The sequence below is a fragment of the Varanus komodoensis genome, unplaced genomic scaffold, assembly GCF_004798865.1.
Source record: "Varanus komodoensis strain SLA01 unplaced genomic scaffold, ASM479886v1 scaffold1, whole genome shotgun sequence".
NCBI lineage: Eukaryota > Metazoa > Chordata > Lepidosauria > Squamata > Varanidae > Varanus > Varanus komodoensis.
Window position 1 is genome coordinate 122,933,319 of NW_025335268.1, and position 14,113 is coordinate 122,947,431.

A 14,113-nucleotide genomic window follows, 5' to 3' on the forward strand; every position below is an offset into this window, starting at 1 on the left:
GATGAGCTCCACTGGAAGAATGGTGAGGAGATTGTTAAGTTGAACAGGTAGTGCAGTAAATTTTCCCTAAGTCTAAAAGCCAGGATAGTTTTTTGAAGCCATGCCAAGCTCTTATGGTCTTCCAGTTGTTAGGAAGAGCACCATAGGTAATTGCCTTTGGCGCTGCTTTTGCCAAATATATTCCTTAGGTAATAGCTGCTTTTGTGCTGAGAACCAAACCTGTTTACTTTCCTGAAGCAACTTTGTCCCTCCCCAAGAAGGGGTGTTAGAGCTTGTGTGTACTGACAGTTACTGGAACAAGGGGAGAGAGGAACTTTATACAATCCCTGACAAGAGTTCACAGCTTGAGGGGAGGAACTGATATATCATTTGTCCAGGTGACTTTGGAGGCCCATGGAGCATCCCCTGGCCTATTCAGAGAACCAATATGGTCACAGATAAAGGGAATGCAAACTTTTCTTTGCTTGTATATTTTCTGCATCCATGTTTCCTCATTATATTCTGTACACTGTATATCATCTTTAACGCAGTTTTGTTTTTGAGTATCCTCAGATCTGAAAGTGAAGTGCCTAGGCAGGCCCAGGCCTGGGGATTTTCTTTGTCTTTGATATTTCTGGGTGGTATTGTTTTTCTGATTGTCAGGTAAAGGTTCAGCAAGCTGCTATGGAGTTACAGCTCACGCCTTTCAATGTGCTGCTGCGCACAACACTGGATTTACTGCAGGAAAAGGATCCAGCCCAGATCTTTGCAGAGCCTGTAAATTTGAGTGAGGCAAGTACCTGGAAGTATTGTTTGAGATGTATGCCTACATAATGCTATCGCTGGCAAAAGTAAGGCCCTACTAGACTGCTCGTGTCCCATTTGTTCTGTTGTTGCATAAACTAAGGAATTTCTCAAAGGTGCCTAGGCAAAGACTTCCCTAATGAGGGCACTGTTTTGAGGACAGTAACTACTGCATGTCAGCAAGCTGATTTTATTTGCCAGAGCAGAATGGGTTATGACTGAACTGGCTGGTATTACTGAGCATTTGTGTTCTTCCTCAGTGCCAGTGAGAGGACACTTAGAGTTCTTGTGATGGGTATGCCCTGGTTGGCTAGTAAATGATTTTTGTAATTGTACAGGTTTTATATGTTTAGGTTCCAGATTACCTGGAATTCATTTCCAAGCCAATGGATTTTTCTACTATGAGGCAGAAGCTGGAATCCCACCAGTACCGAACACTGGATGAGTTTGAGGAGGATTTTAACCTTATTCTTACCAACTGCATGAGGTATAATTCTAAAGACACCATTTTCCATCGGGCAGCTGTCCGGCTCAGAGACCTTGGAGGGGCAATATTGCGCCATGCACGGCGGCAAGCTGAGAATATTGGTTTTGATCCCCAAGTAGGGATTCATTTGCCTGAATCACCAAAGACAGAAGACTTTTATCGTTTTTCTTGGGAGGATGGTGAGTTTTCGTTGGGATTTTTTTTAATAATAGCATGACACTTAAGATAAAAACTCCATTAAGTGTAATAAATGAGAGTCATTCAAGAAACCAGTTTGGTGACTTCCCTCACAGCAATATTTATTTTGCTACTCCTAATCCAGACCTTAATTTCCAGCTGATCCTATGGAATATGTTTTCTCATTCTCCCTCTCTCTCTCTCTTTCATTGACCCAGTTCCCATGCAATTCAAGAGTCATTTAACTCCAAAATTGCCAAAATCTAACAGAACTGATCCATTGCTTCTGGTTTGTTTAACCCCTAAACAAACCAATATGTCCAGGTATAGACCTTCAAATGGGACAATCATAGATCGTTAACTGAAAATGGAAGAGATGTACATATGGAGGCAGTGCATTCACTCCTGCTTATCCGTGATAACTCATGGGTTAAATAATCCATTAGTTACTGCTACATGCACACTTGCCCATTGGCTCTGTGACGCATATCATATACCTTTGTGGAATCTCAAACATTCGTACTTGCTGTTTATGGTATAAAGTTCAGAAGTAGCTTTTGTAAGAACTGTGCATAGGTGTGATGTTGACAGCCTGAATTGCTGAGGAGTTGAGATAACTTTTTAGTTGGCGGAAAATGTCTGTCACTGGCTGCTCAAACCACTCCTTTTTGCATTGCAGTTGATAATATTCTCCTTCCCGAGAACCGGGCTCACCTCTCCTTGGAGGTACAACTGAAAGAGCTACTGGAAAAGCTAGATATGGTGAGCACCATGAGGTCGAGTGGTGCCCGAACCCGCCGCATCCGCCTCCTGAGACGTGAAATCAATTCTATCCGGCAAAAGCTGGCCCAGCAACAGAACAAAACCATGCCAAATGGAGATCCAGCTCCATGGGAAGAGGGACTGGAAAAAATGCTAGAAGGAGAACGGGATGAAAATGGTGAGAAAGGTGAGCAGTTTCACCAGATCTCCAAGGGAAAAAGTGGAAAAGGAGATCTCCTGTAACTATTTGGGTCAATGACACCTATGACCCGAATCTTTGCATGTAGATGCTATAGCACTCTGTTAGGAAGAAGTTGCTAGGAAATCAATGCTGCTTTTAACAGCACAATGAGAAATAAAGCAAAGAGTATCAGAAACATTCTTGATATTCTTAGCCCTTTACCAAAAGTTACATTTTTGCAACAGGAGCTGGAAAATTTGGGAGAAAGCAGTAGATGATCATCAGGTTTGGCAGTCGTGAATCTTAAAGCTGCTGCTCAGAAAGCTTTCATGGTGATATCTCAGGGGCATCACTAGAGTATGCTGGGCTAGAACTTTCCCTTCAAATATGTTTGAAGATCTTATTCTAGTTTCTAGAGGTCTACACCATGACACCTAGATTGGAAGCACTAATTGGAAATCCCATCAGAAAAAAATAAAATCTGAAAAGGCTGTCACTCTCATGTTCCTCAAATATTGGTCTGCTGTTGGGTACATACTTGCAACAATGGGCTGTGAATGTTATTAGCGTGAGGTTCTGAAGGAACTGTAACTGGTCACTCTGAAGGTTACTGATACTGAATAGATAAAGGCAAGGAAAGGGTTGAGCTGGGTTGTGATCAGCTGTAAATCGAAGATAGCACACAGAGAGGTTCTTAGCTTTTTTTCAGCAGGTCTGTTTCCTTATAGTTTTTTCTAAATAAAATAACAGCATCTGGCAGTATCTGAGTAGTTTTTTGATTGTGTCCTAAAAACAATATGAGAAAACAGAGTCCTTGGGTTTTGGCACCCTATTAAGATGTGAAGTGCAGTACATAGAGGGGAAAAACGGAAACAATCAGAGTCCGCCCTCTAATAATAGGTTGGGCCAGTCCATGCTTTACCTAGAATGTCATTCTTATAACAGTAACAGTTATTGAACATAATTTGCCTTCTCTTCCTGCTGAAAAACTCACAGAAATAAGCTAGGTAAATACTATGTAAAAAAGCACAAATCAAGTGGTCCAGCTGCCTATCATATTGTCAGAGGCACTGTCCACAGGCCTGACAATGCTGTTGACTGCTGCACTGTCCAAAACATGCTGTCTTTTTACAGGCAGTTTTGTTCTAGACTTTAGTGTCTTCATAAAGCTTGTACCTGTAGCCACAGATCAGTGGCCTTCTTGGATTGTGCAAACACAGTGTCACAGCACTCTGTGACAAATGCAAAGTTGGAATAATAGTGGCCCCTTGGGTTAGATGGCTGGTGGCACAAAAGTGCCTTTTTTAAGTTGGTCATTATATTTTTAAAAAGCATTTCCCTGTGTTGTAAAAGTAAGGAAATCCTTTCAGAATATTTTCAGTCATAAACATTGTTTTCTGACATGAAGAAAATGCTTGCTTGCAGATTCTCAAGAATTGAAATGGGACTACGAAAGCAATCTGACATAATTAGGGTAGGCCATATAAAATCTTTCTATAACCATGAAAAAAAGATGCTTTGATAATGAAAACACCAGCAAGCAGTAAATTAATCAAAACTGAAGTTTTAAAAAAACTGGTATTATGTATCTTAAACTGGCATTAATGTAAAGTATTAAGAAGTATTAGGTAACATCAGATATGCAACATCTGTAGGTCCCTCTGAAAGATAAAATTGTTAAAAATAACAGCAAGCTGGGTGTATAAAGCTAAATTCTTAATATATGTGGTTGGAAGCAAGATCTACCTCTATCAAGCCAATGCATTTTTAACTGAGATGCAAGTAATTTATGAGAGAAAATTGTTTACACAAACATAGTTTGAGATCTACACAAACAACATTCTAATAGGATAGAAATGACAATTTAAAATATGAAGCTTTGCATAATCACTTCCAGTTCAAATGAATATGTGACTTAATAAATTTACGATGCTCATAAAATAGTCCCCTCTCTCAAAAGGCCATTTGTGTGCTGGTCATTTATAGGGATGTATACTTCCCAGTACAAACAGAAAAGGAATAAAACCAAATTAACAAGTGGTATGTGAATCACAGAACACCATCATTACTTCCCCCAAATACATTAGTTATATGAGTGAGTGCAATATGAATTTGACAGTGAAGGTTCAGTCACATTCATTTTACTAGGTAAACCCTCAAGTCTATTTTGCATGTGAATATACTGCTCTCAAAAATAAGTCTTCATATTTTCAGGAGTAATTTTGTTAGGGAAGTTAAAGAAATGCCAGGTGCATTTTAAAAGATGTTATCAACCACTCCTAGAGGGAAAGGATCTAAAGACCAATTCACGTGACATTTTTGTCTGTGGTGATGTTGCAAGCTTATATTGGCAGTTTGTGTTGTGATCAGTAGATGCAGCAAAGCATCATTGTGCACATGATATCTTACATCTGCCTACAGCTGATCTAAGTGAGCTTGGTTTCAGTGTGTCCTAGTATTCCACCTCCACATTATTCCAGTGAATGAAGCGAAAGCCCTTGTGTTCATCAAAGCTCATTGCAAATTGCATCACTTTCACATCCATTGTCTGATTCTTAAGAAAAATCTCCAGCAGACCAGGCAGTGTAGCACACTGCTCTGTCCATCCCAGGGAGGATACAGTTCCTGAGAGGGGAGGATCAAGGAGTCCAGCCCTATCTAGGGAAGCCGGAGCAATTACCCTATTTCCCAACCATGTATTCAGGTGGTCACGACTGCTTAACCAGCTCCTCTACTGGTTGCTTCCTTCCATCATTCCTTCCTACCTTTCTTCCTTTCCAGTAACTTCTGTTTTACCACAGCATTTTCCCAGCTCAGAACAGCAATAACAGGCACCGCTGCCAAACTATTATAATAAGTTCTATCCTGACTTCATTCTCCTTTCAGTGCCACAGTGACAGCAGAGCAGCAGATGCTTTCTGGAGCAGCAAGTTCTTTCCACAGTGGGTGGCAGTAATCCCATTTATACCCCACATTTTTTTCCTACCAGAAACCCAAGGTGGCTTACATAATTGTCTTGCTCTTCTTTTCATCCTCACAACAACCCTGTGAGGTGGCTTCAGCTGAGAATCAGTGACTGGTCCAAGGTCACCCAGTGAGCATCATGGCCAAGCAGGTACTAGGGCCTAGGTCTCCTGAGTCTGTCTAACAGTTGCTCTGTTGAGTATGAGAAAAGCCATGCTGGCTCCAACCAAAGGTCCATCTAGTCCAGCACTCCGTACATACAGTGGCAAAACAGCCTCCCACTGTATGCAAGTATCAGGCTGGGTAAGAGGAAGAAAAGGGAAAGAGCTTGCTTAAGCGGCTATGTGTGAGAAAAGTGATAAGTTGGAACAACAAGTAATGGTCCTTCAACCTGCTGCTTCTGAGAATCATCCTGTGAACTGATGGGAGATGTTGAAAGTTAAAAAAGAGATGCTTGAGGTCCTTTCATTTGTCTTTGTCTCTGATAGTTTGGTGCATAGATTGCTAAATTTATATTTAATTCCCCTTCCCCAGTGGCACTGGCATCTTAAAAAACAACTCTTTAAAAATGCAGATTGAGATTCGTAACATTTTTTTTGCACATCTCATCATTTCAGGCTTCTAGAGCTCTCTAAAATGAGGCAATACATATCAAATTCAGTTGTTAATATATTGTTGTTCAGTTGTCTTATAGCAGTGCGAAGTGCAAGCCAGCTGCTCAGTGACTGCTATAAGGGCCAGTTTAAAATGAGGTCATTTTTCACCAGTTGAGAGACCTCTTGACTTTGCTAAATGTCTTTCAACAGTCCTAATTGACTACAGGTACTTGAAGGAGTCATTAGGGAGCACTTTAAAAAGCCACGTGGTATGTACAGGTGTTTAAACTATTCTGAACAATTATCCAACATAAGAATATCATTATCTCCATGTGATGTTTCAGAACTTGCTTCAAAGTGAGGAAATGACCCCACTGGGTTGTTTTAGCCAACCCATAATTTCTGGTTTAAAATATACCCCACTCTTGTTTCATATCTGTACTAAATAGGGCAATATGACTTGGTGTACTTTGCATTTGGACACTGCTCTCTTATGACTTTGTTAAAAGATTCCTGAATGATGACATTCCTTCTTCAGGAATTATGATCAACTATATGCTGCCATGTTTCCCTGCAATGCTATTTAGGTGGTTTAGGGAATAACTTGTTTTTTGGGGGACTGCCCAAACACTGCACAGATAGAAATAATGGAGGACAATAAGTAGTAGAATCTTAAAAGAGGGAAAATGTAAATTAATTCCTGATCTCATTCCATCAGAAACTGGAATGAAATGCTCAGACAAGTTATTGTTAGTGAGGAAGGAACTTGTTAGTGTGAAGAAACTTGAATTTGGGTTTGTTTTTGGAAGAACATTCTTGGGGTCTTTGGTGACCTTAGCACAAGGTTTGGCAGATTCTTTAAAAACAAAAGAACACATAAACATCTGTTTCTAATTGAGCTGCAGCATGACCTTGGCCTTTTAATGCATTTTTTTTTACATTTGAAATTCTTTGTTTACTCTTTGGTCCTCCCTTGAATCTCCTGCCCCTTTAATGCCATACAGAGATATAGCAGGGTTAAAGTACCTGAAAGGTATGAAGGTCAAAAAAAGTGAACTAAGAACTATGGAGAAATAAGTCTTATGCACCCTAGTCTTCAGCATGTTTACTTGGAAGAAGATCCCACTGAACTGAGTGGAAAGTATGCTGAAGTAAATATGCACAGGTCTGCCTATCTCAAGTAACATAATTGGTTAAATTACTGGTATGTTTGCTTGTTCCTCAGCAGAGTGACACAGTTATGATCCCACATACCCCATACACATTCTGACTGGGTTTGCATGATCCACAGTGGCGGCTTCTTCCTGCCCTACATGTGTTGGTTGTGCACCAACTCATTACTATCATTACCTGCTCCAGGCACGGGTTGACATATCGTCCAAACCCAGCAAGGCTGAGCTAACCTAGAGCCCTAGAGCAAGCTGTGGGTGCCAGGTTACTTTGGCAACCACTCTTGCTGCTCATCTAACTGAGTTCAGATGGTATGGCAACCTGCACCCAATGCAGGAAATTATAGAAATGAGGCAATGCACAACAGACATGTGTGGAATGGGTGAAAGGAGCCTTTTGGCCTCTTTTCCTTCCCTGATCTTGTGGACCTAGCCTCTGAATGCCTTCCTTAAGGGTATGCAAGAAAAAGTAGTTAGTTCACTGACTTTTGTCCATAGAAAAGCACAGAAAGCTGTGATCCTTACTTTGGGGCAATACATTCTAAAATGTTCAAGCAGATTCTTTTTCTCTTTAGCAGATGACACCAAGCCCCCACTTCCCCCCACCCTGGAGCCCACAGGACCTGCACCCTCCCTATCGGAGCTGGACTCTCTGCAGGACCCTCCAACTCTCAAACCCATTAGCGAAAGCAAGTCCTTGAACAGACTACATAAACGGCTGAAGTCCGAGGGTGAGCGCTTTGATAAGAAGACGCTGCAGAGGGAGAGCCACGCCTTCCAGCGCTTGCTCAGCGACAGCGGCCTGAACGGATTGGCCCTTCAGGTCACGGGCACATCTGCCAGCCCCCCGTTTAGTGGAGTGGGCAGGCGGACATCTGTCCTTTTTAAAAAAGCCAAGAACGGGGTGAAACTGCAAAGAGGTCTGGACTGCCCCCTTGAGAATGGAGAGGACCACAGCCAGAGTGGGCAGCTCTCCCCCTCCAGCATAGAGGGTGAGCGGCCATCCCGGAAACGGCCACAGAGTGGGAGCTGCAGCGAGAGCGATGGCGAGAAATCCCCCAGGCAGGCAGGAGTGACAGGTGACTCCCCGAGCTTTCATTCCTCTGCTGTCTTGGAAGGTCAGAGATTCCCAGGGTAGGGGTGTCTTCCAGTTGTACTGCTTGCCTGTTGTTAGGAAGCCTCCACATCTCCACAGCATCAAACATTGCCCTGTGCTGCTGTGGGAAGGGCGTTCTCAGAAAATGCAACACCAGCACCTAGTGCCTGTGTTCAGAAGGATGAGGGGAAACTGAGGGCTCAGAAGATGATCTTGTCGGTTACAAAAAGTCAGATTTATTGGCCTTTAAATCTGTAACTAATGTGGGACATTTCTTCCTTGCAGCTGTTAGGCTTTTTAAGAAGGGGTGTAATATTTGATTGTTTAAGGTGCAGTGGGGAGAATATTTTCTTTTTCTTTACCCAGCAAAATGATGCATTGCTTCTTCAGTCTTCAGCTGAATCCTATACAAAATACCTTTCACATTTTTGTTGCCATGACTAAAGGTGTGTGTGTGTGTGTGTGTGTGTGTGTGTGTGTGAGAGAGAGAGAGAGAGAGAGAGAGAGAGAGAGAGAGAGAGAGAGAGAGAGAATGAGAGAGAGATTAAGATTTTATTCACAGCTCTTTTACATAGAACCAACCCTGGCACTACTGAGGGTTTTTTCTTTGTTCGTGCTTGTTTTTAGTGAAGTGATACAGTTTTTTGCTTGATTTCATATGTTTATGCACCAGGATATAACAAACCAGTATGCAGGGAGATAATATTGGTTTCATAGGGGTGTGGAGGATCTGGAAAAAAGCATAAAGTGCTCGGAGGACTTAATCTATTTGCAAGGTTTTGGGTTCCAAACAGAAGCAACATATTGACCTCAGTGTGTTCCTGAACTCCGGGCCATTGCACACACGATTGTAGATTATTACTGTATGCTTAGTGACTCTCAGATGAATAGGTGACTGAACTGTACTGAAAAACATAGTATTTAAAGTGATGATGAAAGATTTGCCAATGGTGTTCAAGCTGTGTTGGCTTATTCACACACACAAGTCACCATTTGATGCTGCAGCCATCAAGTGATAAACACAAACCTATGATTCAGCCCAAATGCACCATTTAAGGAGGCATGGCAAAAAGCAAGCTGGAGGCAGTAAAGGAAACATGTTGCTTTTTGCTTTTGTCCTCATTCCTGCATCCTTCTTTCAAAATAAGTTACTAGACCATTTGTTTTCTCAGTCCTTAAAAGAGATTCTAATTGGCATTTGGTAGCTTTTGAATCACATTTTAAAACAATCTGGCATGATTCTGTTTCATGATTAATTCTGGAAAATGGGCCAAATGGATAACCCTTTCTTATATTCATGCTCAAAGAAGCACTTTGCAGAGTGACCCTATCAATACCAAAGAAACACAGAAGATCAAGGGACTATGTGAATGGAATAAATGTCCAATAGCATGCAGTACCATCTTGAATAACTCTTGGGGGTACCTTTGTAGTACATTTTAAGGAGCAGGGATTGGGCTTAACCTGGTAGTTGAAGGCTCCCATAACCTTAGGTGTATATGTTGGTTTGCACAGCTCTGTTTTATGGTTAGTGTGGGGGATGGGGTGTGTGCTTTATACCAGTGCATACTCATATCTTTAATCTATCCCAAAGATGGATACTGGGTCTCAGCATTTTAAAACTAAATGCATGAATTGCAGAAGAGAACCATTAAAGCAATGAGACACAAATCCCAGTGAAAACCACCACACAGACATTAGCACTTCTGGAAGATCCAATGGTAAAATTCCATAACTATATGGATCACCACCAATAACAAGTTTTCTTGTTCTTCATGTTGTATAAACCTTGCAGAAAGGAGAGAACTTCTTAATTTGTTATTCAGATTGTGATGGGATATAAGAAAAAGGTTGACTCTTTGATATACAGAGCCTCAATTTTCTAGGGTGTTATAGGTCAAATGTACCTCCTTCTAAATCCTATAGAGAACAATATAAATTGTAGCATTTGAGTGTAATGTGTCTGTAGTGACCAAGCAGTACAATAGCATTAAGGCCTGGGTTTGACCTGACAATACCTGGTTTCCTATTGAGGGAAATGCTTTCAAGGTTGCCTGTGGAGGTCAGTTGTCCGACTAGTTGCCCGACTAGTTCCCCTCTCCACCATGTTCTGTGGAGTGCAGCAGGTTGGTGTCAATGTCACATCATTTGTGCGATGTCTGTTGCACTGGTCATAAGCACCTTGTGAGGCTGATGGTGTATCCTAGGTTGGTTAGTGATGCTTGTACAATGTTATTTGACAACTCCGTGGCTCACTGGTCTGTGCTATGGAATGGGTAAAAAGAAGAATGTGGAACTGACACAGAGAAAATTGATTTCCAAAGGTTTACAATATTCTACTAAAAGGATTAGATTCCGCCCCCCCAGCTCCCATCTCCCTTTGTTTTTTTATCAATTTGCTTTGATTATTTTACAATGAACTTGAGGAACTTTTCTGCTCTTCTTATAATGATGACATAGTAAATACTTCCCAAGAAATAGAATGAAAGTTTAATTGGCAGAATCAGTTGAAATTAGATCAAAGAGAGTAAATCACTACATGATAGCGCAAGATGTAACCTGCTGGATTAGACCAAAGGCCTATCTAGGCCACTGTTCTGTACACACAGTGGTTAACAGGATGCCTACAGGAAGCCTACACCCAGAAAGGAGTGAAACAGCATGCTTCTGCTTATATTACCCACCATCTAGTATTGGGTGGAGTACTGCTTCAGATTCTGGAGTTAGAATATAGCCATTCGGAGCCCTTAATAAGCCTTATCTCCCATTAATTTATCTGATTCCCTTGTACTGTTGTCCAAGTTATGTCCATCCCTGCATCTTGTCTACTAAATTCCATAGTTCAACTGTGCATTCTGTGAATAAATACTCACTCCCCTTTGTCTGCGCTGAATCTCCATTCAGCCTCATCAGATGTTCTCATTGGAGGATCCAAGTATTATGAGAGAGTGAGAAAAGCTACTTCCTCTCCAATTGTTCCTAAAAACATAAGAAAAGCTGTGCAAGTTGAGACCAAGGTCCATCTAGTCCAGCATTCTGTTCACATAGTGGCCAACCAGCTACCCACAGGAGACACATTAACAGGACATGATCACAACAGCACTTTCCTGCCCCTGGTCCTCAGGAAGTGGTGTTACAAGGCATGCTGCCTCTGATCCTGGAGACAGGATAAAGTATTCTGGAGATAGCATATCCATGGCATGTGGAATTGCATAAATATCTTTCATATCCTACCTTATTCACCCATGTTCTAAGTCAGAACACAGGGACCTCCCTTTATAGGGAAGTTGCTCCAGGCTCCTGATACTTTAGTTGTCCTTTTTTGCACCTTCTCTAGCTCTGCAGTACTTATAGAAACTTCTAGACCAGAAGTATGCAGAATATTCCAAATGTGGTCATACCACACACATACTCTCTCCCTCTCTCTCTCCAATTTGGGCAGTTTTATTTTGTTGCCTTTTCTAATTGTCTAATTATACAAAAATGTTTTTTTTCCACTGCTGTTGCATATTATCTGGTGCAGCCCCAAGTTTCCTTTCTTGGTCATTCATTACCAGCTCAGAACCCATCAGTTTATATGTGATATTTGTTTTTTTAAAATCCTAGTGTGTATAACTGAACACTTATTTAGACTGAATTGGAGCCACTTATTCAAACTTAGACTAGACCTATTGAAATTGACAGGACCTAAAGTTGTCATGATTAACTTGATATTGTTGATTTCACCAGATCTATTAAGTATGATTAAGTCTGGATCCAACCAATTTCTTGTCCATTCCTCCATTTTGGAGAGATCCTTTTGGAGTTCTTCACAACCCTTTTGTGTTTCTAACCACTCTGGTGTTGTCAGCTAAGATCAACACCTCACCACTAGCTCCAGGTCAGTTATAAACAAGTTAACAATCCCAATGCAAATCCTTCAGGGAGCTCATTTCTTTTATTCCGCCATTGTGAAATGGCCTGATCAGTCCTATTGTTTCCTTCCTTAACTGGGAAAAGGACTGTTCTCATAACCAATTCATTGAAACAGCAAAAAAGCAAAGATGTGCCTGCATCTGTTTCATGTCTTAACATTTGTGTTTTCATCTTACTATTCTGTGATAGTCTGATATTATTTCCAGGCAGTCCCCAAGTTATGAACATCTGAGTTATGAACAAGCTGTACTTATGAACTGCCATAAAGCCCATTCATTTTTTTAAAAAATGACTGCAGAAAATTGTCATCATCATAAAGAGGGGGGGAGTGAGGGAGGGCCTTTAAAGCATCATCATAGAGAGAGAAAACGTGAAAGGGTAGAGGGGTATGCCTTCAAAGCAGGCCTTCCCGCCCTGCCCTTCCCGCCGTCTGGCGTTTCCTTGCTGCACTGAGGAGGCCCTGGTGTGTTTGCTTGGGAGGGTAGAAATAGTTGCAGTCTTTCTACTTTAACTGGGGTCCTGTGCCCCTAACCTCCACAAATGTGGAGGACTGACTATAAGTCAAATTTGTATGCAAGTCGGATCATGTAAAGACAAATTTTCATTTTCTAAGGAGTGGAACTCATTTGTATCCTGGGGGCTGCCTATATATGTATATGTACTTTCCCCTCTTGGAACTGAAGGGTTCTCCTTGATTTATTTATTTGAAGCCAAGTATCATGAAATATATGTTTAATTGCTGAAAACCTATAGTTGACAGAAATTAAGAGGAAAGCAGGAAAAAGGTGATACCACTGCTATATGGGTGCATAAAGAAACAGAGAAGTAGACCCGTTCTCTGTGAGTGAGCAAACTTATGGGGATTAGGGAAGGGCAGAAACAAACATGCATACATCCCTAAAAAGAAAGTAATGAGGTATCTAGAGAATTGCTGCACAAGTGGATACGAGCATGACTAACATATAAAATGAACATTAAAAACTGTGGGGGAGATAGTGATTAGTTCAGGAATAACTAGACAGTGGATAAGATGAGGGACATAAAAATGTTAAGTTGACCATAAGGGCACTGCTTGAAAAATTGGTATTCATTCATATCCTAATAATCGGGAGCGGTCTGAGTTCTAGTCCCTACTCAGCCATGTTGCTCACGCGGTGACTTTGTGCCAGTCACAAACTCTCAGCCTCACAGCACTGTTGTTGTGAGGATAAAAATGGAATGGAGGAGAACTATGTTAGCTGCCTTGGATTCCTCAGAAGAGGAAAAAGGGTGGGCTATAAAAGGATTGTAATAATAATAGTAGTAATCAGGAACATGACTGAAGACATAAACTATGCTTCTTATTCAAAATGACCTAATTTCCACAATCATAGGGTGGTAGTTCATTAACCACCTCCCACATCCCAGTCTCATGCCAAGGAGGGATTAGCATAACTATCCTTGGCAGCATGGCCCCAGACCTGGTGAGGGTGGGCTGCTGCCACGGTTAACATGTTAATCTAATCACAAACTACTGAGACAAACCCACAAGCTCAGTCTTCTTTCTTATCCATAATCCTGATCAGACAGCTACTGATAGGCAAATTCAATTCCAGGCCAGATCTGAATTTTATTCGCTGTTAACAGGTTGCTTGTGATGGCCTGTTGCATTACAGATCACTGTAAACCATATTATGTTAGCCTTGCAAGTCACATGCTTTGATTTGCCTCCTCCTCTTTTTGTTTATCTCCAGCATAACAGCTAATTTTGGAAAAATTTGGTGAAGTTGACTATAAAAAGTGCTTACTCTAGAATTAAGAGTATGATTTTGAAGACTAATAGACACACATGCAGTTCATGTCTGGCATAGGTAGCTTATCCCATGCTGTTTCCTAGTTGTTCTCAGTGCAACTGAAAGTGCTTGTTGAATCAGCCATGTCATCTACCTGCCACGTGCACTTTTTTAAGGCCCACAGTGTCTGCTTTTTTGAGTTATCAACTTT

At 41.3% G+C, this 14,113-nt stretch overlaps 1 protein-coding gene across 4 annotated transcripts in view; it reads left to right on the forward strand.

Moving 5' to 3' along the window:
• Positions 1-14,113, forward strand: part of BRPF3 (bromodomain and PHD finger containing 3) — a 47,694-nt gene that overhangs the window by 18,219 nt on the left and 15,362 nt on the right. For 2 of the 4 annotated variants that reach the window (XM_044443752.1, XM_044443762.1), the window contains exons 5-8: positions 643-771; positions 1,137-1,449; positions 2,127-2,396; positions 7,698-8,198. In XM_044443752.1, coding sequence (XP_044299687.1) covers positions 643-771; positions 1,137-1,449; positions 2,127-2,396; positions 7,698-8,198 — 1,213 coding nt within the window. Of the gene's footprint in view, positions 1-642; positions 772-1,136; positions 1,450-2,126; positions 2,397-7,694; positions 8,199-14,113 lie in introns of all 4 variants that reach the window. The other 2 variants (XM_044443743.1, XM_044443770.1) reach the window with 2 other exon arrangements.